Source organism: Nanorana parkeri, unplaced genomic scaffold, assembly GCF_000935625.1.
Source record: "Nanorana parkeri isolate BGI_ZX_2015 unplaced genomic scaffold, ASM93562v1 scaffold430, whole genome shotgun sequence".
Lineage (NCBI taxonomy): Eukaryota > Metazoa > Chordata > Amphibia > Anura > Dicroglossidae > Nanorana > Nanorana parkeri.
In genome coordinates this window covers 852,192-878,672 of record NW_017306698.1, presented here as the reverse complement: position 1 = coordinate 878,672, position 26,481 = coordinate 852,192, and the positions used below count along the sequence as shown (strand labels likewise).

The following is a 26,481-nucleotide window of genomic DNA, read 5'->3' as shown; positions in this document are numbered from 1 at the left end:
ATATTTCAGTGACAAACTAACACTTTTACATACAGTAATTACAAATGACACTCTAATACCACCTAGTGTTGGTATTGTGAAGGTGCATGTATTACTTAAAGTGACATTAAAGTCAAAAACTTTTTTTTCCTCCCCAATGTTAATGTCAGCACTTACATTAAATGATATCTCTTAATCCGATCTTCTTCTTTCCTGTCCTTTTCAGCCTTCTCTCCAGCGCTGACTCCTCTGTCCTTGCTGGCACTTCCTGTCCCACGGTGTCTGCATGCAGGTGCACGCCTCCATAGACGCCTTGTGTCTCTCCTCGTCTCCCGGCCGAAAACCCAAACTGCGCTGGCCCGCCCCAAGATTCCTTGCGGCCGCTCGAGCATTTTTGGATTTTCGGACGGGAGCGTGCGGCGAAAGACAGGGGTAAGTTTAAACCGCTTTTAAAGCGTTTTGTTTGTTTTTTTACTTTTTGCATATATCTCTCGCTTGCTAGCAGTAGATATTTGCAAGATAATATTATAAGTACATTATTTGGAAAGCAGTGTTCTTACCCATAGCAACTAGATAATTTTTTGGACACTGGCAAACAAAACAAAAAAGAAACTCGTAGACCAGCCCAGGATAACCCCCACCTACTACCAGAATGCTGAGGTTTGGGCCCTCGATGGACTCCATGAAAACGATTTTATGGCGAGTACAAAAATCCTATTTTTTTTCTTGTCTTTTGAGGGACTCAAACCCTGAATGGGCAAACCTATGATCATCTCTGGCCAGGTTCATGAATAAGACTGGAAGCAAAAAAAAGTCCAAGTCAAGGAAACTCAGCCCCTAGAAAACCAGGTGGCAGCCTTGCAAATCTGGGAAACAGTATCCTGATGCCATGAAGAGGCAATCATAGAACGTGCCTTGAGAGGAAATTGAGGAACCTGATCCTTGAGGCCTTAGGCTACGATAATGGTCTGTCTGAACCACAGAAATGGTGGAATGAGAACCTGATTCACCTTTAAGTGGACCATCCAGAATGACAGAGAGAGTCTCCTAATCTGCAAACTTGCTCTGGGACAGAGAGTTGAAGCCGCGGGATCAGCATAATAGCTAGGCAACTAGCATTTGTAGAGAAAGATTAGTAATGACAGCTTGTATAATTCTCCCAACACTGTTTTTCTTTAAACAAGAACAAAACTATGTTTATTTTTTCTTCTTTATATCGCATTATATTCAGTTACATCGCAATGATATTTCAATTAAAAATAAACCAGTTACAGCAGAGAGAACTTTACTGAGAGCCTGATCAATATACACAGGAAAGCAGTTCATTCAGCACCATCACTAACTTCCACTAAGCGCAGTCTGCATTTCATGTCGTCACCCCTCAAGATGGGGAAGAGAATCCGAGGATTACTGCTTCAGACAAAACGTGTCAGTTTTCCGTGTGAAAGATATTAGAACTACTATCTATTCAATCTGGTGAATGATTCTATTTGGAGTGAATGTCTGTAAGGCTTTTTATTGGGGCTGGAATCTCACAGCGATTCGCCAATAAGAATTTCAATAAACAGAAAACGGGACCAAGTGCTTTTTGATGACATGGTCACTTTTTTTCCTTCTGTTCCTAAAAGTTTCCAGAGCACTGCAACCCTTTTCATCCCTCGCAGCCTGAGAATACCAGACAGCTCGATAGCAAGCACTGTTTTCTATGATGCTTCCATTGTCTGTTGTGGCTTCTCTGTCCCCAATGTCAGATACTTCTGCCTGAAAGGAGGAAGCTCATTGTACATCTCAAAACCTAATGGACTGTCGCTGGATGGCTGCTTGAAGTACAGGAGATGTTTCCTGAGACCCTTAAAAGGAGAAAAATAATTGAGACAAAAGTCAAGAGTAGATTCTGAGGATTATCTACCTGACTTTTCTAGTACATCAAATATAAACAGAACATAACAGAGCCGATAACAGAACTTCAGGGGGAAAAAAAAAGGTAATTTACAATAAAGAATTCTATATATTTTTATATCAACACTTCATGAATGGCAATGAAATAGAACCCCTGGCACAATACAAAGCTAAGGGGTGTATTAATTAATTTGCATGGCCCTTTAACCCGCGAATATCTGTTAAACCCTTAAGGACAAAGGCATTTTTTTAATTTTTTGCACCCATGTTATAATCCACATTTTAGGCCTGAAAATTACTTAAAACCCCCCAAACATATATTTCCTGAAAGCCAAGACCCTATAGAATAAAATGGTGGTAGTTGCAAATTTTTATATTCCACGACATTAGCACAACTTATTATCAAGCCCCCCATGTGATAGCATATTGGCAGTGACAGGTACTCTTTAAGGTGATGCTGGGGGTCCAAAAGAGCCCCAGTATCACCTTTACACTCTTAAAAAGCTATTGAAGTGCAGGTTGCACTTCAATAGCATATTGCTGGGCTTCAGGAGCCCAGCACTGACACCTATGGGACCGGAAGTGATGAAATACGGGTCGCTCCCGGTCCCATAATATGGGGATCTCCTCCCCCAGCTTTCCGCCAATACCCGGGGCAAGCTGGTCCTGGGCTCGCAGGAGGGGCAGCGAAGCCCAGAAAACAAGGCGGGGGTGTCGGGTGGGGGTCACGGTTACCGGATCGTAGAAGAGATCCGGTCGGCAGCTGAGCTGCCAGAATCGCTTCTACTGTAAAGCCTTCCGCTGGTTCTACAAAACTGAACAGACTCCTAGCGGCTTTTCTGTTTAACCCCTTCAGACTTCATGAGAGGATTATCCTGTCATGGGTCGTGGAGGGGTTAATGTTTGTTTGGGGAGAATAATGCCAAAAACAAATGTTCTTAATATATATTTCCCAGTTCCACTGTAATGTTGTAATAATAAATTATGACCACGAGATGGCTCTTTCCAGTTGGAATGCAGTCCGTTGGTGTAATAATGCACTGCGACCACTAGATGTAGTTTGCCAGTTCCCTATGCTCCTCCGCTCCATCTAGTGGCCATGAGTGTTATTATAACAAAAAACTACATTCGACAAGGGAAACTCCCATCTACACCACAATCTATTACATTACACACAAACTGGGAAAAATATCTTAGGAACATTAGTTTTTGGCATTATTAACCAAAAAGTAGTGATCACATTAGCCCTGAAAATTGCTTATAAAATCCCCTATGTATATATTTGTTCTGTGCGAATGGAGGCACAAACGAACGTTATTGGTATATATGATCTTTCCACGCTGAACATAATATTGGCAAAATACAGTCTTATAGCCTTTAGTTGGAGCTGAGAAGCACAGGATAAAGGTATTTATTTCCAATGCTCCCCAGCTTCATCAAGGGGTCATAATGTGGCATTTTCCTGATATTACAATAGGCCCCAAAAGAAAGTATACTAATTACATTCGGTTTTGCCTACATTCACTTGGAATGAAAATACAGAATTTTGCAGGACCAATGGCTAATAAATACTCCCCTTTCCTTAAAGCCCAACTCTAGACATTTTTTAAAATTAGTTTTGGATAGAGTAGGAAAGAGTTAAATGTTTTTGTAGTCCTTGCAACACATCACCCCATCCCACAGAAGCTTTATATAGACCTATCAGTAAGAGTGGGTGCATGGTGACACCATAAAGATCCGAATGCAGAGAAGACCCAGCATGCCATGGATTTATGGACTCTCTTTGTCAAGGTGACAAGCAGAGGATTAGTCCATGTACCCTGGAAACATTGGTGGTATTGTACTAATATGGGTGTGCTGGCTCTTTTCTACATTTAGGTTTTTCTTCCCGTCTCTGAGCCTCATTGGGGAGATTTCCCTTCACTTCCTTTTCTTGTAAAACTCCAACAAGAAATTGGGGGACCAGTTGTCACTGTAACAGGAAGGCATAGATACCAAGAAAGAGTTGGGGTTTAATGAGGTGTCATAACCATTGCACAAGTAAAATCAAAAAAAGATTTATACATACTCATACATAATTTAGATAAACAATTTTTGCATCAAAAACATAAGTTCCCCCATATTGTCCGTGACAGGAAGGCATAGACAGCAATAAAACAGTTTTAGAAGTTCTAACCTTTCCCCACTCTACTAAATGCCATTTGTCTGTCTCTGGATTTGATACTTTCTGGGTTACTTACCTGGAAGACGTATGCAGTAAGCAAAGTCAGAACTCCTTGAGGGGAATTTATCAGAACTGGAGCAGTTGCCTGTGGCAATCAACAAGCTTCCCTCTTTCATTTTCAAAGCTTAACTGAACAAACTAAAGATGGAAGCTGATTGGATTCCATGCACAACTGTTCCAGATTCTGCTCCGGTTTGGATAAATTCCCCTTATGTAAGCAGGACAATGAATCTGAATGCAGTGAAGTAACCGATTAGCATGACAGCCAAGTAACTAGCAAAGTAAAGTGGTGGGTTCAGCAATGGCAGCCCACAGGCATCTCCTCAGCACAGGTTTCATTTACATGTTCACTAATGACCCTACAGGTTTTAAAAACCAGGACATTTTTGGATATATCTTTGATAATCGTATATGTTCTGCATATCCAGCTGGTGGACATGCAGAAGGACAGAGCTGTATGTGACATACCTCATCCACCAGTAGATTTGTCTTTCGGAGCATGCTTTTCCTTGCAGCGTCAACTTCCTGCAAAACAATAGATTTAGACTGGAAACTGTTTTATATGTTATGCTACAATAATGACATTTATCTAATCCAGGCAACCGGCACTGAAGAGGACATTAAAATTCACAGAATGTATCATTTAATGTGGGATCTAAAACTAGATCTAATTAGAACTACTGAGCTACTATTGTCACCATGTTAAAGCTAAACCCCAGGCAGGTATAAACACTATATTTATGTACTTTTATATTCATTAATACAATGCTAAATGTATTTTTAAACTACTAGCAGTGTTAAGTACCTAAATTTGACCCAATATCAGCCTCTTGTAGTCCCTGTGCTGCAGAGATCAGGCTGGGAGAGGCATAAGCCACACAAGGAGCTAATAAGTTGGGCTGTAGTGTGCATGTGTTACCGCTGGAAAAGCCGATATAATAAAAGCAGCTCATCGGTCTGCTGTTTCTCCTTTCACTGTCCAGTTAGAGGTTAGTGGAAGAACAAGATCTATGTTACTTTACAGCAGCAGAGACAAATCCTGTATTTGGCAGGTAAAACTGCTCCCATATATGTGCCATACACTGTAATATTACATACTCTGGCCATACACTGTAATATTTTCTTCATTCAACCTAGGGCTGAACAAAATATAACAAATCCCTCCATTTTTTTTTTGCGGCCAAGCTTCATGCAACTTAATCTCCTACCTCAGCCACATGGTGTTGTGAGAAGATGAAACTGTTCACATGAGCCAAAGCCACGACATAAAGCACAGGGCACCAAGTCTGACGCAACGCTCCCATTACTAGAGTCCGAAAATAGAGACGCAGCAAATTCAAATTATCTTCAGGAGGAGATGTGTACAGAGCAAGTGGGATAGGAAACTGAAAAGAGAACAAAAATTCCAAGGTTTTGGTGAAAAGGCACAGCACAGATCATGGGATTTTTAAACAAATACAAGGTTAGCCACAAATGTAAGAAAATATAATTTGTTTACTCACTTCTAAATAATTTTTTTGGAGTCTATTAAGCGAAATAGGAAGTCTTTAACCATTATTGGGTTGTACTGCTGCCTACAGGAGCATTGGACGCTGATAAAAAAACAAAAACTGTAGGCCAGACAAGGATAACCCCTCCCCCTACCAGCATGCCTTTGTTTTCATCCAAAGCAGTACTGAGAGCATGGTTATAAAAACAAAAGGGTGGGACTTGTGTCCCTCAAAGGGCTCCAAGAAAAAGACTTTACAGTACAAAAATCATATTTTCTTTTTTTATCAACTAAGGGACATAGGAGGTCTTCAAAGCTGAACTCCAGCTGTAACAAAGCAAAAATTCAGCTAAGGTCTCAGGTAAATTGACCTTTACAAGTCAGCCATATGTAATTGTATGACAAAATCAGAATCTATCCTTCCAGATCACTCAAGAGGGAAAAAATATATATATAAATTAATAAATAAACACATTTTTTTAATAAAAAGATGGCAAAGCCATGGGCTGATTAATGCAAATAGAACAGAGATTAAAGGCCGTTACTGATAAACAAATGAGGTTGTTAAATTGTGTGAGATTTTCATAAGATCCCAAGCTAGGAATAAACATTACAATCTGATTGTAGAAACGTCTTTAAGTTTACCAAAACTAGCTAAAAACCCATTGAATTTATATACAATCAGTTGTTAGTAGATCTAAAAGCACAATTAAAAACGGTAAAATTTAGGGCAGCTTAAAAGGCTTTTAATCTGATTCGCAGATAATGGGCCGACATGCTAGTCTTACCTCCTTCAGGGGTACACACAGGGACCTCAGACTGTTGACATGTTCTCCAAACATGGCCTGTTTGAGTTGGACACTAAAACGTCTCTGCAGCGGGAGAAGCACAAATGTTCCAAATAAGGGGTCACCAAAGGAAACGCCTTCAAACTGCTCCAAGAGGTCCATGTAGAAATCATAGAATGACGCCAGCCCAGGCAGAGGCATGTCAAGCTTTAATGATTCCATGTGTTCAGGCTGACTATAAAGAACAGTAAGTGCTGCCGTATATGCATGAACAGGAGCTTCTAAGAAGAGGTCACTACCGGTCAGAAAGACACAAGTCAATCTGGCCAGTTTTGCAGCAGTGGGGACACTCTGTAAGCATCCAGGACGCCAAGTTTCCAAAAGAAGTATCCACTGTAAGTTCCTCGTGACTCTGTTAACCAGATCGGGAGAGAGACTATTCACTATTTTCCCCTTTGTTTCTGCATTCGTTACTTTGTTGTAAAGATTGATCAGTGGTAGAAATGGCCAATCAAATGGCAGAATGGGACCTCTGGCTTCGGGTAACATGGCAGATTGAACAAAACAAGTCCTTTCCTCATAGACAACCTTAGAATGGTTGAGGGCTTGTTCCATGTGGGCAAAATGAGTTAAGTAACAGCTCTGGATGGAAGGGAGGTCTTTGAAGGCTTGTTCTAGCAGAATACCACGACTTGGAGACTCTGAAGCTGAAGCAGCTGATCCTAGGGGTGTTGGTTTGCCTTCAGATGTAATATGTAAAATATCAGATAAATCAGCTGCTTGTGGACCTCCCGCACTTCCCTCTCTGTGAAGAACAAGAGATATATAAGAATTATAACCAGACAATTCAAATGTTACTTGTGCCAATACTTGTTGTTCCATTTGGCTCCTTTGGTACACCTAAAACAACCTATCTACTTAAAAAAAAAGAAGGGAATAATTAAAGTTGAACCCTGGGGAGAACATATTTAAAGAGCTCCAGGAAATCCAAAAATTAGCCCTTGCAGTGGGACTACCCCCGCACTACAAGGGTTAACTGCTCGTTTTAACTGCTCAAGTGCAGGATCAACTGCACTTGAGCCTGGTCCTGCTTGGCTACTAGATTAGTCCCTGAAGCCTATTCTCCCCTGGGCTTTGGCAGTCTAAGGACCCGTGATGTAATCACGTCTAATGCAGCTGAGGAGAGGTGAGCTCTGAGTGCCGCAGGAACTAGGGTCAGGTAAGCATATCTAATGTATTCCAAACCCTAGAGGAAAAACAAGCACTTACCCCCGCACTTCAAGGTCCATTTTTAGATTTCCTGGAGTTCTTTTTTAATCTAAATAACCTCAAGATAATCTAAATGCATTTCTACATGCCACAAAAAATGTAAATCCACTATGCATGCACAAAATATACTTTTGCAAATCCAGGATATTGCCTTATACATTCCGGTGTAGCGGAGCAGAATAGCAGCAGGGACCCAGCAGGTCCACCAACTACAGGCTGCCTGTAGAAAACTACAGAAGGGGGCAGATCCATGACCAGTCACCCTGCATAAGGAGAGAGAGCAGCAGTGACTGGTCTTACCTACAGGAATCTCCTACTGAGAGGCAAAGTGAGGGAGTGGTTTTATGCGGGATTACTACAAAGATCAGAAACAAATATACAAGAAACCACCAAGATTCAAGTAAAAATACATATGACTTTCATATTTAAACAATGTTTGTTTAGCCCAGAGTCCAGCTCAGTAGGAGCCAGATGACTGACGGGTGAATGCGGAAGTGATGTAATACACATCACTTCTGCATTCACACTACAGAGGGAGAACAGCAAGGAGCTGATCTCCCTCCCTCCCCGGGCCGCTGATGGGGCAGCGGATCCCGGGATTAAAAGGTGAGGGGTCAAGAGGAGGGAGATGGCGGCACTCGCGATTGGGGGGGGGGCTCCGAAATTCACGCCATACAACCGATCGGCGGCTATAGAGCCGCTGATCGGTTGTATGTGAAACAGCCGTTGACGGCTGTAGTAACGAGCGGGTCTTCTGGAGACGGCAACCCGCTGATGAGAGTCTGCCGTCCGTCCGATTTTTCTTAACGGGCGGACGGCAAGAGGTTAAAATATCTGACATTCTCCTGGAGGGACAAAAAAAGAAAAACACTAATCTACAACTTCCTCTTCTTGGCCTACTGGCCATTTAATTAGGATGTTATCCAGAGTCAGAAGCCTAGAGCATCCCAGTCTGTCTATTGTGCCGTGTTTTTTTTTTTTTTAACTATATATATTTTTTTACTACAAATTGTAAATAGGCTTTTTTTTTGTGAAGTGTTTACGTACTTGCTGGATATCCTGCAAAATATAAACTTCAATACATACTTTGTAAAATAAAAATGGAACAAGTTTAAGTGATGAGTGGCATTTGAATAAATTACTTATCTAAATCTATAACTTTAGGACAAAGAAATCACTATCCTTGTTCAAAGCATAGCCCAAAGCCGCTCTGCCTGGCTAATTCTAACATGCCATAAGACCCAGGCAGTAATTTATTATTGATCTGCAATTGCCCACAGTAGTACATCAACTACTTCCAAAAAGAAAATTATACTTGGTAGTGTTATTAAATTATTTCTTGTGATGATTTGTAACTATATATGAAAACAGAGGGAAATGTATCAAAACTGGAGCCTACATAATCTGGAGCAGCTGTCCATGGCAACCAATCTGCTTCTATCTTTCATGTTCACATCTTAACTAAACAAACGGAAGAGAGAAGCTGATTGGTTGCCTTGGACTGCTGCTCCAGATTTGATCTTCTCCAGTTTTGATAAATCCCCCCCGCCCCCCCCCATAGTATATAGTGGTCAACTAATAGGTACAAGTATCCCTGGCTACTAGGATGTAATAAATGACTCATCAAGGTACTGAAGATACCTTGATTTTACAACCAGAGGATTTTTTTTCAAAAACATTATAGATTAGTGAGTAAATCAGATAAAATAGTCTAACTATACATCTTAAATAAAGAAACAGAAGGCAAATACGATTTTACACTCTAAAGTGGACTTATGGCAAAGCAGGGAGCCTCTGGTAGAAAAAAGGCCTTTCCCACCTAACAAGTTATATCTGGGTCAGTGACTTCACTCACTGTAAATCTAAAAGTAATATGCAGGCTAGAGCTGCAGCTAATGATTATTTTTAAAATCGATTAGTTAGCCGATTATTAAGTGCGATTAATCGGTTAAAAAATAAAATACATTTTTAAAAATGGCTCCAGTGATGGGACTACTAGTTTGTATTGAGATTGCACTCCATCACAGGAGCAAGCTTGGAGCGGTGGAAGTAAAAAAGAAAAGTGTGGTGTGCAATATAGTGAAATGAAAAGTGTAAAATTATACAGCAATGATGAAGAATGGCATCGACGATAGAGGACTACAAAACTCAGCAATAGTACATTATACAGCGCAATGCAGAATACCACCAACTATAGATGAATACAACAAATCCCAGCAATAGTACATTATAGCTGGAAGTATTCTGCATTGCGCAGTATAATGTACAATTGCTGGGTTTTGTAATCCTCTATAGCTAGTGGTATTCGGCATTGCACCACTGTATAATGTACAATTGCTGGGTTTTGTTGTACTCCTCTATAGCTGGTGGTATTGCACTGTATAATGTACTATTGCTGGGTTTTGTAATCCTCTATAGCTAGTGGTATTCGGCATTGCACCACTGTATAATGTACAATTGCTGGGTTTTGTTGTACTCCTCTATAGCTGGTGGTATTGCACTGTATAATGTACTATTGCTGGGTTTTGTAATCCTCTATAGCTAGTGGTATTCGGCATTGCATCAAGGTATAATGTACTATTGCAGGGCTTTGTTGTACTCCTCTATAGCTGGTGGCATTGCGCTGTATAATGTACTATTCCTTGATTTGTAGTCCTCTATACAGCACAATGCAGAATACCAGCAGCTATAGAGAAATACAACAAATCCCAGCAATACATTATACATACAGTGTATAATTTATTGCTGGGATTTGTATTCCTCTATAGCTGATGGTACATTGCTCTGTATAATATACAGTACAGCAGAATGTACCATCTGCTATAGAGGAATACAAATCCCACTATCCCAGCAATACATTATAGAGCACCATGTGTGGGAAAGTGCAGGTTTACATGAGCAGTCTTCCAGCAACTTGCTTCTGAGATCGGGACTGTCTATCAGCGACTGGCATCCACCCACACCTGCTCCTCCTTACTTCTTCTCCCCGCGTCCCTGTGCCGATCGTGGATGTGGGCGGGCGAGCGGGGAGGAGGTGCGGCTTGTGGAGCCTGGATGCGGCCAGGCGGGTCTGGCAGCGGCGAGCGTGAGGTGGGGAGGAGGTGTGGCGCGCAGCGTGTGTGGAGCCATGAACAGGGCCAACCAATCGGAAGCCGATTAATCGATGAATGAAAAAGTTGACAACTTTTTCAATAATCGATTATAATCGATTATGTCGATTAGTTGTTGCAGCCCTAATGCAGGCCACAAATCAGGTGATCGCTGCCCTTACCATATGGTTCTGGGACGTGCTTTGCTTTATGTAATAATTCCTTTACAACAGGAGAGGATGCCAGGTCAAAGCCTAATTAAGAACATGGTGAAGCCCCCATTCTCATACATCTCCTGTTTTGTTCAAGCCTGCAACCTCAGAATAGTAATATCACAGCATGCTGCTTTGGCAAAAGTACTAACTAAACAAATGGATGTAGCCTGCTAAGAGGGTATAAGTCAAGGCGTGTAGAAACTATAGGAATTAAGGTATCCATAGATACCTTCACAGACCTCTCCAATCAACTGATTTTAAAGGATGTAATGTCTTCATGTCTCGCTACCCTTTGTCTATGCCTTTATGTGTGGGAAGAATTTGTGTCCTCTACAAGACACTCAGCAGCTCTCTTATTATAAATGCATATTAGATAGTGAGTACTTACGGTATGAAAACAGGATTGAATGCCAAAGTGGTAAGGATCTTATGAGCTAAGTGCTCACTGCCTGGTAAGAATCGACTCAGTAAGGTCAATGAGACAGAGTGGAAAATCGAGCCAAATTGAGATTGCTCTAGAGACAAAGATGCCTATGAAGGAAAAATACAAATGTTTAATAAAAGTAACTGATTTGTAAAACTTTTTTTTATCTAAAGAAAACAATTTTCCATAAACATTATTGTTTCCCTTTTTTAAACAAAAATAATATAGCAGACAACATTTTAAAGTACCCTTATAATGGTCTCAACCCCTATGGAATGTACTACTGCATACCCCGATCACAGCCATATTGACAAATACAAAGTGAGGGATAGAAGGAGCTGGATCTAAATGTAGATCGCTTTTACAGTCAAGATATGGGCCGTATCGAAGGGTACAATGGCTCTGGTTGGCAGCTTAGGTGAACAAACAGACCTCTAGGGGTCACTTCTGGAGAAATCCAAGGGGTACAGGAAAAAAGAAGTAGAAGCACCAGACCAAATGCTGAAACCACAAAGAGTTTTTTTCCATGATAAAACTTTAAAAAGACACGCCAACCCACTCTCACTCCTGGCGCAGCCTCACAGTAAAGTGCACCCTGTCCCTTCTTTCTGAAGAGTCCAACATGGACCATACAAGGACTGGGCATGCTTTTCTAAGTTCTATTGCTTCTAGGCCAGGACCAATTAGGAGTATAAAACGGTCACTTAAAAACAGTTATGACAAGCCCAGAATGTAGTAAAATAGACATATTCTACTACACAAATAAGTGACAGGAAAATAATAAACATAAAAAACACAACTTACCGCTTTGTACATCAGTGATAATATGAAATGCTGGAAATGATATTCGTGTCGCAGAAGCCAATTGGAAGAAGGGGTCACAGCTGGTGTTGGAGATTCAGAAGTCTTAAGCAAATAATCGTGTAGACCTTTGTATTCCAATATAAAAGAGAACTACACAAAAAGAAAAAGGCAGAAATACATCACTGACATAAAAGAATATCACATTATTTGACTTGAAGGGTCATTTCATTAAAAAACTAATCTACCTCTCTGCAACAGTGTGCAAGTCAGCCTCCTGCTCCTTGTTAGGCAAACCAAAAACTCTGGAGGGAGAAGCTTGACACTTAACACCACATCAAGTGCTGACTCAGCCCACTAGTATGAATTGATTGATTTAATCACTGGTAGGCTGATAGCTCAATATTCATTAAGGGCCCATTCACATATATCGTCTGCATTAACGATAATACGAAATCACCTGCACTCCACACAGCGTACAGACCTTGGATGAGAGGTTAGTGCTTGAAGTGACAACACGGATGGCACCGTGTCAGATACAGTCCATAATAGAAGTCACCAGCACTCGACGATATGTGCAAGAAGTAAAGCACTTTTTATTCAATCGTCACATGCGTCAAACAGCCAAAGCAGGGTCCCTTCTTCTGGGCGACATAGTGATGAAGTGACAATATGTCGCCCAGAAGAAGGGACCCTGCGTGGCCCCGAAACGTTGGCTGTTTGACGATTGTGACGATTGAATAAAAAGTGCTTTACTTTTTTTACATATCATCGAGTGCTGGTGACTTCTATTATGGATTATATTGGATTAACATGCGTTGCGTTAAGACAGCCTATGAATTTCAATGGGCTGCCAACACACCACAATGGTCCAAAAATCAGACATACACCATTTTTTTTCATTGCGTTACTGTGTGTTGTGCTGCACTGCAAAGCAGGTGCAGGTATGAATAGTCCCTAAATGAAACCTACCAGGATGGAGATATTAGAGAGCTGCCACTTGTCTTTGATAGTACAAGCACCAGGGCTGTCATCTTCATCCTTCCTTAATTACTACTTCATTAGTAAGGCACTGGCCTGGAACAAGTATGTGTATATCTGAGGACAGGATACTTGATATCTACAAGCTAGTTCCAGGTCACCAGCTCACAAAGGTCAACAACTATAGCTCCCATATTTTTATTCGAATACATTTCCTTTAAAGAAACCCGTTGTAAGAGAACCACACTGACCTCTCCTTTTTAAAAGGATAGCCGCCTGTTGTTATGACAAAGAAAACGACCTCTTACATTCCTGAATTACATGTTTGTTCTGGGTGAACCAGGAAGTACAAAAGGCAAAGGGTCAGCACTAAAGCAAGGCACCTAGTATTTTCTCACATGACAGGTGTTTTCCAGGTTTATGTAACAGAATTAGAGTTCAGTATACTAACAGTAATATGTATTGTGCTTCATGTTATAACAATGTGTATGTAAAGTATTTTTTTTCTTTTGGATACAGTAGGGAATGGCTAAGACTCCTGTTAGGTTTTTTTTTTCTTTTCTGTCCGTATCTTTTTGTGCAGATTACCCTTCACTTCCTGTCCCAGAGACACAGTAGGAGGTATAGAAGATTTCCAGAACAGGTTTTCCCATTGGAAGATTTCCTCCCAACTCCTGTTCCTGTAGCAACTCAAAAAAGCTGGATTTCTATATTGTCACCTGGACAAATAGAGAGAGTGAATCTCCCCAGAGAAGTTTGAAAAAAACCTGACAGATGTGCCAACACTTCCCCATTCTGCCCAAAGAAAAAAAATGTCTGTTTACATACAGTTTAAAATGACAGTAAACTCAGGAGTTAAAACTTAAAAATACATTCAAGTGCCTTAACTATTAATCTCACGTTTAGTTTACCAATTTGTATTGACCTCTGTTATATCTGCTTACCCTAAAGATCTCACCTTGCTGACCAGCCCCTTGTGGATATTGCAGATAATGCAGATGAGGTTCAGCACAGCAGTCAGAAGAGGGAACCGCTCAGAGCTCTCTCCCGTGATGAAATACAATCTCAACACCAATTGGTAAACTAAATTTAAGACTGTAGTCCATTACAGGAGTGAGCTTGGAGCGGTGGCGACTTTACAACACACACAGGGACCATGGGGAACAAAAGTAACCACCCTCCAGAAGGAAGGACAGTGTCAGCACCAATTCAGAGATGATTTGAGGATCTTCAGCCGAGTGATACACAAATAAGATACATTTTTGTTCATAGTTAAGGTATTTGAATGCATTTTTAAGATCTAACGCCTGAGTTTAGTGTCACTTTAACCATACATTTAAAACAGTCTGCCATATGGAATTATTTTAGTCTCAACATTCTACTGTGAAGAGTAAAATTTTTACATTTACAGAACTTTTCTATGCATTAAGCCAAACAATTCCAGGTATTAAAACTAAACCTCTGTTATGTCTGTTTACTCTGAAGACCTCACCTTGCTGACCAGCCCCTTGTGGATATTGCAGATACTGCAGACGAGGTTCAGCACAGCAGTCAGAAGAGGGAATGGGGATTTTTTCCCAGGCAGGCTGAGTGGTGGTTTCCCTCCTGCACAACTCAAAGTCACAATGCTGCTGACAGACTCCGGGAGAGGGGAGCAGGTAAGAGGGTTACACACAGCAGAGCAAGACCTAATAGCACATGATTCATAGAGAAAGAAGATAAAAAGATACATATTAAGCAAGATCTAGATCTGCAAATATGACCCACAAAAATGAACAAATTATATAAACATTTTGATGACTAGTGATAAGATGCCAAGAATGTGTAAAGGGCCCAGGAACATGCTTAACCCAGTGAGTCTAAGTTTTTTTTCTCCTTATACCTCCTTGAGTTCCAGAAAATTATTTTAATTTCAGCAATTTCTCGGTTCTGCACATTATATCGCTTAGCTTTTGTAGTCTACTCTAACATATCATACATTGTTTTTCTCAGGACAGATGGTGAAATTTGGTAGCAGATTTGGATGCATATATTTTTATTTCAATAGGAAGTAATAGTGGGCAACTGAAGGAAAGACAGAAAGACAGGAAAAGAAGTCATAACAACAATCACAACTCACTGCTCTGGAAAAAAAGAGCTCTGAAAGCAGTAATGCTACTAAAAAAAAAAAAAAAAATTGAAAAAGGTATTTACATGTTTTTTTGTTTTTTATATAACAATGTACTCTCCCTACTCTTGTTTAACTAAAGTTGGGTTTTAAATGCAAATAATCCGAAGGAAACATTTACCTGAGTAAGTCCCACATAGACTTTACAGATGGTTGATTTAGTAAAGGCAGTAGAACACTCTCTGTCAACTTCTCCATTTCCTCATTACACAAAACAGTATTCAGAGAGGGCTGCAAAAAAAAAGGTAAATCTCAGGAAAGGTTTATATTGACAAAGGCTAAGCTATAAAAAAAAAGATGTTTGCCTTCAGTTAGAGTTGGTGAGGGTGCTCTCCGCACACCTTACAGCAATCCCGGCCAATAAGAACGATGGTGCTTGCAGTAACGACCACGGATGGCACCGTGCAAAATACGAAGTAAAAACGACAGGTCACCAGCACTCAGATAATTTAAATAGATATGTCCTTTTTAAATGGACAATTAATCCATTAAAAAGGACATATCTATTTAAATTATCTGAGTGCTGGTGACCTGTCGTTTTTACTTTGCCTTCAGTTAGAAACATTTCAAAGAATAAAATAATATGCATTATCTCTACCTAGGCTTTATTTATGAGTTTCTCTCTTCAACTGCCATTAAACAGCAACTGGAACACATAGAGAAGCAAAGAACATGTCATGTAATCCATGATCTGACACCTACTCTAAAAAAAAAAAAAAATCATTCAGCTTGTTGTTGTTTTTTCTGTATGAAAATAATGACATCTAGAATGTTTTTGGAATGGGCAATATCTGCACTTGTCTTTCCATTAAAGCCCAATCCCAGCCGAAGCTTTTATTGTTCTTGTTTGGGATAGGGTTGGCAAGGGTTAGATCCTCTTGTCAGTTTTTTTAAATCACTGTCTGTGTCCCCATTGGGGAGAATTGTCCTAAATTCCTGCTCACACAGACAAAAGGTGAGGTCAAATCTCTCCAGCAAAGGCAGACACACTGTAGCAATAAAAACATATAGTAAGTCATTGTGGGGAGTCTTTTTAAAAACACTGCAAATGCTTACCAAAAAGATGTTCTTAGTACCCTTTTACAAGCCAAAACTAAAAAAAAAATTTTTATCAAGATAGCAAACCACAAGTGTCTATTTGTTCCACTGATGACTTCACCTTCTAAGACTCTAAGACATATGAGACATAACCTAGGAGAATGATAGAGATGATTTTTTAATAAATAGGTTGCCGAATAGACAGCATGACATTTGATACCCAGAAGCCCTCCTAAAATGTAAATAAGCGTATCTGGTGACTTATTTATATTCCTCTTGAATGCAGAACTTACTGCCTGTAGTAATACGTGCTACCTAGAAAGTCCATTGTATACAAAGAACTTACTATTATACATTTCCGAAAACCAAACAAGTTCAAGCAATTGTTAATTCTCACCTGCCGGCTAGCAGCCTGGTAGTATGATGCAAGGAAGTTAATGGATGTGAGGGTGAGTGGCTGAAGCAGGTCCCAAGCGCTGGCATTTCCAACTTCTTGCAGACATCTCCTCAAGCATCCTTCCACTATGGGTAGTAATCCAGTGACATTATCCCATGATACCGCAGGTGGAGGGATCTGAGGTTCTGAGTCCACAGGAGCACTGCAAATCAACAAATGGCATATTTATTAGCTTGGGGTAACTGGGCTAATTTATAAAAATAGGAAGTATTGCTTGTAGCAAAAAAAAGAATGGAAACAATTTTTCCTCAACACACAAAAGCTAACCTTTTCTGGGTCTGTGAGATGGGCTGTCTGTATTGCTCTATAGCAACAGGTCAGATTTACACCTGTAGTCAAACCTAACAGTTGGATGAAAGTATTAATGTCACTGGTTGCTCTAAGGAAATAAAATTATCTTTACTTGCAGTGAACCTCACGTGGCCTATAGATATTCCTACAGCAACTGGAACATTTTGGTGCCTTTAAGGACCTGGGTACTTGTAAATATTCATAAACACCAAACCAAGTGTTTGTGAGTTTGCCCTCCACCCATGTTGGGCTATCATTTGCCACTGATGTGTTAGTGCAGCATGGGTATAGGGCAAACTCACAAAGAACTGGTTTGTGTTTAGAAATGTTCAACTAAGAGAAAGTCAGCTGTGCTTAAGAGAGGTTCTTAATACGGGGTGGGTGCTAGACCAGCCTGGGTGGAAGGGGAATTTGTTCGCTGTATACGCATATTTACAAGAGCATTTTGAGTTGGCATATGTTTTTCTGAAGAGGACTCTGTGATTTTAAGCTCAGATCACCAAGAGTAATATTATTTTTTTCAGATTTATTTGTGTAAATGTGATTGTCATATCACTATTTATGTGTTTATGTTTTAGTCCCATTCAAGGTGCACCGGTTGATGCAATAGGTGTAGTAGCACTAAACTAGTTTTTTATCTTTTAGATTGTACTTTTTGCAAAATGATGTGCTAGCAGCTGTATTAATTCGTTTGAAAAAATTATTTTTCATATTGAATTTATTAGCGGGTTAGAGCATGTATGTTTTTGTAATCAGAGTACTTATACAGTATATAAATGTCCATCTGGACCAGTCATAGTTTTTATTTGTATTAAGGTTTTTGTGTTGGTCATAAAATCAATCACTGTGCCCATGCGGCATCCCTTTAATCCGAGGCCTAAGATGTACATGCATAGCACCTCAACTTCTCTCCAAATTGAGATTAAACCCCACCTCTTCTGATGCCCAGGCCATGTCATCAACTGTCAAATTCCAAAGCCTCTAATGCTGACTGAAGCTCTCGCATTTAAAAGATGAATAAGACGGGATTGGGATAGTACTGGCAGGAAGAAAAAGCTAAATCTCCACTTGTAGAAAAGTCAGACATTTCTTAGACCGGGTTGCTTAAAAAACCTTAGACACTTCTTAGGTCAGATTCACTTTAAAGCCTTGGTTCTCAACTGGTGGGTCGTGACGCCACGTTCAGTGGGTCGCCACATGCCTTACCCCCTTCTAAGTGAGAGGCTCCTCAGCCTCCCCCTAGAGCAGCACCGTCAGTTCTCGCGCCAAGCAGCCATTCAAAATATGTTGCCTGGAGCAGAGTGTCAGCTTGAGGTGGGATGGGATGGGGCTATGGCCATGAGAGAGCTTCGTCCATACATGCATTGCTTACAGCTCCCTTGCATGTCCTGTAGAGGTGCCTGGACCGGAGTGATGTCACATTCTGGCTCACAGTACCACTACAGGGCACGCAATGGAGCTGTACAAGCAATCCACATATGGATGGAGCTCCGTCACAGCACAGCAGCCCACACTGGACCCCAGGCTTGGGATCCACTCCAGTTCTCGTAAGGTAGGAAGACTGGGTGGATCATTAAAAAAAGAAAAGAAAACATTATTTGGAGTGTGCATGTGTGTGTGAGAATATATGTAAGTGTGTGAGATTGTGTCTGTGGTTGTGTATGTCTGTCAGTGCTGACCTACTTCTGAAAATGCTAGCTGACCCGACTCTAATGCGACTCCAACGTCTTTAGTACATTCTAAGTCACTGACTCAGAGCAGCATTAGAAAATCCGAGTGAAGTCACAACTCCTAGCTTTTTCTATGTCAGTGGCTCAGAAAGCACTGAAACCACCAGCTCAGCATGAAAAATCAAGCAACTAGCATTCTCGGAGAGATCAGCAATAGCAACCCCCATCATTCCTGTACATATATTTGTGCAAACATTCAGACAATAGTTGGGGACTTCATCCTAGAATATAAAAGAGGAGATGGCTGTAAAAGATTGTTCTACAAACATGGCAAAATGCCAGAAAAAAACTGAGGTGTCCACTATAGCCTTCAAACTTCAACTGTTATGTTTCTATCTTCAGAAAAGGTCCATCTCCACTTACAAACAAACACTGTTCCTGTATAAAAGAATCCAGAATGCACCGTAATATTTAGTATTTCATTACCTGTGCAGTTGTGCTTCAAGCTCGGCAGCACAGCCCGCTGTCTGAGTCACATGGCTAAGCAGAGTAATTACAGCAGCAGCCCGCTGAATAGAGAGCGCTGCAGAGGAAAAGTTCCCTATACAGGAGGCAATCATACTGGGCAGAGACTGGAGAATCCTTATCACAGCTAGGTACAGCTCTCTAAAAGAAAATAAGCATTCAAACATACATTTTTATTTTATTTTCATATAACACAATTATAATAACCATTTCATTATATTTTAGAACAGATTTACATTATTAGGGCATCTGTGAAGCAATAAAAAGTTAATTTATTGTGCTCCTAATATACAACTCAGAAACATGCAGGGTAGTCTATCAATGCTAAGCCAATGCTTTGCTGTGCAGGTAAGATATGCTTAAGTAAAGTACACAGAGTAAAGTATAATGGCAAACATATTTAAAAATATGCAAAGTACCTCCCGCAGCAGAATTCGTCAGGCTGAAATCGAAAATGACTTTTTGCCACCTTTTTTTTTAAATACTTGTATTGTGAGCACATGGCACTTAAAAAGCTTCAGCCAATAAAAAATGTTTGGAAAAAAAAAAAAAAGCTTCGGCCAGGGAATGACAGCCGACAGTGGCAAGATTCCGCAGATGGCAGCTGAATGTAAATACAGCAGGGAGTGGACTGCTGCAATAACCAACCTGCTATTGGCCATTTCAAATTGCAATAGCAGGCTGCTTATTCAACCCGCCCACTGCTTGCTGTGCCCTCCTCCCAGCGTGGAGGAGAGAGGTAGGGGATCCAACCAACAACGATAATGAGAATAGTTGACAACTATTCTCATTATCAATTATTATCGATTAGTTGGTTGCAGCCCTAGATCATAGACATCAATAATAACAACATCTGACCTGTATATATCACATGCTTGTCCGTAGCCGGCCACAATAGCCCAGAGGCGGAAGGTCTCAGTACTCAGCCTCTCAGCCTCCTCTCTCAGCAGAGGAAGCTCTTTTGGCTCCTGCACAGCAAATCTGCTTAGACGGCTCTTCATTTCAAATGTGTGCAGCTATGGAAATAAAGGAGAAATAAAGGGTTTACTATAAAATGGAACCAGGAAGATATACAGCAAATTCATAACACCAGTATTCCTTATGATTAAGTGGTGATTTTTGACAAGCTTCAGAATACCTGAAAACCATGCTTTTAAAGTAGGTATACAGAACCACTAATAACCAGGTCTGTTCCTCCTCTTTAATAGGAGATGCCTAGCACCAGGAGATTTTGCAGCTTATAGAAAATTTTCCTCTAAACAGGCCCGATGGTTTCCTTTAATAAGAAGAAAAGAAATGTACAAAGCACTGTGCAACTCAGGTGATCCCTTCATGGACAGCAAGACGCATCCCTACCCATGATTGTCAGGGAAATACCTGCCCATCTACTGTCTCTTCCAGGCAAGCAAGCATTAAAAAAGCTTGGATCTCTTTGTCAGCCATCGTACTGTCATCTACACCTTATCTTCTCCACTATAGTGTAGAGTTAGAGGACAATAGTGTCCTCTAACTCTACATCATTGGAAGTCACTTTGAAAGAGAAATATTACTAAGCCTATACTTTGGCCGGTCTGTGCATTACATGCCACCTCTCACGCCATCCACCTTAGGTTCTTAGCATTAAAGACACAATTTCAAAATAATTATTTCCAAATACTTACTAGTCTGGCAGCTGAGTGGCAGCTAGAAGATGCTAGCACTCTAAGAAACTTCATAGCAGCTGAACAGGGCACACCGTGGAGACTAGTAGGTGCCAGGTCTACGGTTTCCATTGGCACACTCCACTGCATGGGCAGAAACTCACGCACTATTGTTTCTATTAACCGTGGACAATTCAGAAGCTGCATATAACAAAATAAGAAGAGGTTATAACACAATTCATTATTACTTACTACATATGAAAACCTTAAACATATGAGGTACTAATATAAAATAATAAGCGTAGCAATGGACAACAGTCTTTGGTTAACAAAAGCTTAGAAATGAATGAATGAACCAATTGGGATGGTTTTTAGGCTGATTGAAGAAACAGAGTAAACACACACAAAAACTGAAGAATATACTAGCCACATAGATTTTGTTTCTGGTGCAACTGAATGTAGGACCCCAGCACTACAAGGAAGGAGTCATACCCACTTAGTTGCTTAACCACCTCGCTTCCCCAAAATCTGCATTTTAACTATATAAAATGTTTTATCAAAATGTACATGACAAAAGATTTCCAAGGCCCTATGGGTATTCTAAGGAGACAGCAGAAGTTATATCACTTCAGACATGTCATATATCTGTTGGTTGTGACAAAACGCAGTGACCTTGTCACTTCCCAAAGTCAGGTAAACGGACAGCAAAAGGAATCTTATCTTCCTTCTATTAATCCAGTTATCTCACCATGTAATGGAAGAGAACAAAATCTGAGTTTTTAAAGTCCAGCCTGAGGGCCCATTCACCTGACATCCAGATCATCTCCAGACCAAATTGTTTCCGGACCCTAAATGCATCCTAATGTATCCCTATGCTATTTCTGGCCTCTGTTCTGTCCTCACACCAGCGCAGTCCGTTCCAGACCAGACAAATACTGCATGTCTCATTTTGTCTGGTCTGGAATGCACTGGAACTGCGGGCAGGTTCACACCATTTTCTGGACCAGATCTGGTCCAGAAAATGGTGTGAACCTACCCTTAATGGCACCCATGAGTTCTTTCGATGGATAAATTAAAGTGAGTGCAGCCAGAGGTGTGTTACTTGCACGATTACCTTGGGATATCAAAAGAGGAAAATACTGCAAAAAAGGAAGCCAATGCAGGCATCTCACCTAAGGACTGTATTTAGGATTAAAGTTTACTGTTTTGAGGGGGCAGTATATATCCATCAGCAGGATATACCCGCATTTCCATTCTCCCCCACTGCACTGTTCAGCCGCTAAGAGCAAAAAGGTGGTGTAGAGGAGGGCTGTCCTATAGATGTGGCATTTCAAGGTATACACGAGCGCTGGTATATGAATCCACCATTTCAAGCTCATGACCACTGAATGGAGTGGCATATGTGTTGCTGGGGGAAAGTAATTAAGTGAAAATGTTGCGTTACCCTAGACACGCACTGCACAGTTCTTACCTGGCTGCAGGCTGCTGCAGAGTGACGGGCCACCCTTGTGAGAATCTCGAGGATATTCTGAACAACAGGAGGTGGCGGTCTTCTTACTTCCAAAATATATCTAAGCCGGTGAAGAAATTTTGTCTTCAGAAGACCCTAAATAAAAAAACAGCTGCTTTAATAAAGACATCAAGAGATACTTGAAGGACCCAACCTAGTAAAGAGTTAAGAGAAAAGTCAAAATGTATCTTATAAATCAGCCTAAACCCCTGTTCATGGCCACCAAATCAGCTTCTCTTTTCAGTTTGCTCAATTAAGATTTGAAAATGAAAAAGAGAAGCTTATTGATTGCCATGCACAGCTGCTCCAGTTTTGATAAATTCCCCTCAAAGTGAATTATCACACAAATGAGAAACACTACCACCTGCTGGTGAAAATTAAGAACAGGTTTAGTGCTTACATACGTTTAAAGAGCAAACTTCTTTTAAAAAAAAAGGTTAATCCAACCATTCATTGCTGTAACACTTACCTTTATAGCATCATAACGTGCCACTTCTGGATCAGATTTATTTTCCTCTTTAGCTTTTCTCTGGTCTCCTTCAGCAAAACCAGAGTCCTCAACGATATCTTCATCATCTTCATCTTCCTCCTCTTGATTAGGCAAGAAAGGGAAGACCTTTGCTCCCTGGTACCATGAAAAAGTCATGTCCAGGTATTCCTGCACAAGAAGCACGACAAGCATCCATAAACACCTATGCAGTATACCGATACTGTCGTCACTAATTACTTTGTATTTCACATGTCCATTACATAACGAGTCAGTGCAAAACAAGTCCATTTTCAGAAGTGAGTTATTTAAGGAACATTATCAAGAATTAAAGCATAACCCGTGTCTATGTATTTTTTTGCATATTAGGTATAAACGCCTGCTTATTGGTGTGGATCATTTATTTTGGATAGTTAGCTTTCACTAGCATTAAAATCAAACCTGCACTCTGCCCACAGGGAAAAAGTAACAGCTGCTTTACTGTAGGGACGTGAAGGAGTATGTACTTACTTTCCCTGAAATCCTCAGTCGGCTGAGAATTCACTTTAAGCTCTGACTTTCTGATTAAGTCAAAATTCACACATAGCTGTGCATTCTCTTCTGCTCCCACATGACAGCGTTCTGAACTGGCTAGTGGCCACTCAATTGGCAAGCATTATATTGTGGGGAGGCAGAGCGAGTACCATGAATTCCCAATACCTGGAAGTACCGAGCAGTTCTCCAGTCTTTGGATACAAAGTGCAGAAAAGTGCAGGAAATGTAAATAAATGCTCCTAGAAGATCACCTTGTTAGTCTAAACGAATTACATTATCTGAGATGTGTATGGTTATCTCATCCAATGACTGGTCTTCTCTTCTCCATTAACCTCCTTAGCGGTAATCCCAAGTGTGGCTCGGGGTTAATTTCAGTACCATAAACGGTAACCCCCAAGCCACACTTGGGATTACAGCGTAGCATTACTTACCTTGTCCCTCGGGGCCGCGCTGTGTCCTCCGGCTGATGCCGGCATCCGTCTTCCGGGTTCCGTCCCTTGCGAGTGTTCGCGTCGCAAGGGGGCAGAACTGGTGAGAATTTTAGAAGTAAAAATAACGAGAGAAAAAAAAAAATTGAACAAAAAAAAGAAAGCAATCAGACCGCCAGGGAGGTTAACCTACACATATAGAGCCTGATCTTTGGTAAATTAGACCATGTTGCGATCCCCTAAGAGGCAATTCTGAGAGTTTATGACCACTGGAAGTCAACACACACACAAATTCTCCAACCTGCCTGAAAAATCTCTGTACAAGCAAGTGCAAATGTTTATCAAATCAATATTTTTGATAAAAATATACACTAAAATCATCATCAGCACGCACAAAAAAACATAATTTACAAGATTCCCTCTAAATCTAAAAGATAAAAAAAAAACTGTACTGAGTTAATAAAATGACAAATATTTGTAAATTTAAAAATGCACCTTTTTGCAAAACGCATATACCGGACGAAAGCCACATTATAGGGTGTGTGTGTGGTATATGATGAATAGAACATCTTTATATAGGCTATTTTTTTAACATGAATTCTATTGTAGGTATGCAATAAAAGATTCCAACAATTCCAGCATCATTCAATGCTTTGTATAGACCTCCAGTGTTGTACTCATATCCTTTTTATGTATTACACGTAATCCAGGGTTTCTTTGTTTATCAAACATGAGTAGGTCTGATTGTAACTAACTTTATAATGGTATAATGCCTCAATAACATTGTTCTAAAATAAAATACCTCATCCTCTGGAGACACCAGTAAAGCATGAAAAGTGCCACCTGATGCAGAAATGACAGTATCTATGTTATCATCTATAGCGAAGCGCAGCAGAAAGAGGAATCCAGCATCCAGGAGCAGGCGAAGCACACTTCCCTTAAGGACAGAGGCAAACTCTCCTTGCTTAGCCTACAAGAAAGCACAGGAGACACACTGATCAGTAATCAATAATCCCTATTCAAATCATTGAGCAAAGGTTTACTATCCTGCCCAACTGTGTAAAAAGTGAATACAATCTCATACTAAGACTATTAAAGAAAGACTCAAATGTGAAACAAAAACAAAAACAGAAGATTGTCAATGATTAGACAGCCCTGTATTGCAGAAACTGAAACATGAAACAATTAAATGAAATAATAAATGTTTTATATAAATAATAAATATAATGAAATGTTGGTTTATAATAGGGATGTTCAGATACCAAGTACAGTACTCGGTACAAGTACAGATACTTTTCCGTCTCCAAGACTAAACTAGAGAAAAATTAAAAAGTTAGGAGGCAGCGGTCATTTGTAAGGAGCATACGGGGCTCCTGGGATTTGTACATCTGTTTTAATGTATGATTTATTTTTTTTACAAATATATATAAGGGATGCACCGATACCAGTTTTGCAAGTACAAGTACTGATACTTGTCCAAGTACTCACAAGTACCAGTACTGATACATTTTTGTTTATTGTCATGCAACAGTTTTTCTAAAACAATAAAGACTAATGATTTCAGGATGGTGGTGGAGCGCCAGAGCTAGGTCCCAGCTGCAACCCTGGTAGTTCTCATGAAAATGGCAAGTATCGGCGCTGGTATCTGGACATCCCTATTTTATAAACATATCGACTTGAAACAAAAGAAATTGACAAAAGTCAATAGTTGTTAGTTTTTTCTTTCCCTTACCTTCTTTACAATATGGCCCAGAACTTGCAATGACAAGGTCCTTTGCTGAATGAACTGGCTGCGAGACAGATGGAAGAGTTCCTGAAGAGAATAACCTGCTCTCTTAAAAACAAAAACAAGGAAAACATCACAAACCAAACTTGTTATAGAAGGTAAAGTTACTAAGGAATGCATTTGTGGGGACCACTTTTCCCTACAGGTTCGGGAAAAGACACTGGTGGGTAAAATACTGACGGCCCATTCACACTTGTGTGCTGTGTCAGCGCACACTAAAACAGGCGCATTAACATGTGTTTTCACAATGTGCAGTGCGTTGTGGTACCATTCACTGTAAATGGCATCCCAACGCACTGTACAGTAGAGCCCAACGCATGTATAGTAGCATAACGCATACACTGTGTTCAGAGGTGCTGCCTTTTAAAAAAAAAAATTAATTGTGGTGCGTTGGCAGCCTGTTCATAATGAATGAGCTGCCCTAACACAAAGCACTTCAACTTGTGCCATAATACACGTTAATGAGTGTGTGTGTTATCCGTACCGTAATTAAATACTTGAATGGGTCCTGAACACATTTGTTAAAGTGAATGTCCAGCCAAAACTTTTTCCTTAAGTTTTGGATAGCGTGAGGAAAAGGTAGATCCATTACCAGGGTTCAGTGCTATCCAGAAATACCAATATTTAGCTATATTAGCTATATTAGCTATATATCATGTCATATAATCATGCTGCCCTGATTAAGGGGTCTTTTGCCATGTCTACTTGATGAAGCTTTCTTTGTAAGGATATATATAGACATATATAAATATATCTCTATATATATCAAATATATATATATATATATATA

General features: G+C 40.3%; 1 protein-coding gene across 1 annotated transcript in view; it reads right to left on the bottom strand.

Moving 5' to 3' along the window:
* Positions 1 to 1,628: 1,628 nt before the first annotated feature.
* RPAP1 (RNA polymerase II associated protein 1) overlaps positions 1,629 to 26,481 on the bottom strand; it is a 52,194-nt gene continuing 27,341 nt past the window's right edge. The window contains exons 11-26 of the mRNA XM_018560068.1: positions 25,638 to 25,739; positions 24,708 to 24,875; positions 22,926 to 23,114; positions 22,418 to 22,552; positions 20,968 to 21,147; positions 20,165 to 20,322; positions 19,268 to 19,447; positions 16,761 to 16,962; positions 15,447 to 15,556; positions 14,651 to 14,846; positions 12,181 to 12,330; positions 11,341 to 11,483; positions 6,380 to 7,184; positions 5,311 to 5,487; positions 4,571 to 4,627; positions 1,629 to 1,829 (exon numbers count right to left, since the gene is read on the bottom strand). Of these exons, the coding sequence (XP_018415570.1) occupies positions 1,683 to 1,829; positions 4,571 to 4,627; positions 5,311 to 5,487; positions 6,380 to 7,184; positions 11,341 to 11,483; positions 12,181 to 12,330; positions 14,651 to 14,846; positions 15,447 to 15,556; positions 16,761 to 16,962; positions 19,268 to 19,447; positions 20,165 to 20,322; positions 20,968 to 21,147; positions 22,418 to 22,552; positions 22,926 to 23,114; positions 24,708 to 24,875; positions 25,638 to 25,739 (3,099 nt within the window). The 3' untranslated portion in view covers positions 1,629 to 1,682. The remainder of the gene's footprint in view (positions 1,830 to 4,570; positions 4,628 to 5,310; positions 5,488 to 6,379; positions 7,185 to 11,340; positions 11,484 to 12,180; positions 12,331 to 14,650; positions 14,847 to 15,446; positions 15,557 to 16,760; positions 16,963 to 19,267; positions 19,448 to 20,164; positions 20,323 to 20,967; positions 21,148 to 22,417; positions 22,553 to 22,925; positions 23,115 to 24,707; positions 24,876 to 25,637; positions 25,740 to 26,481) is intronic.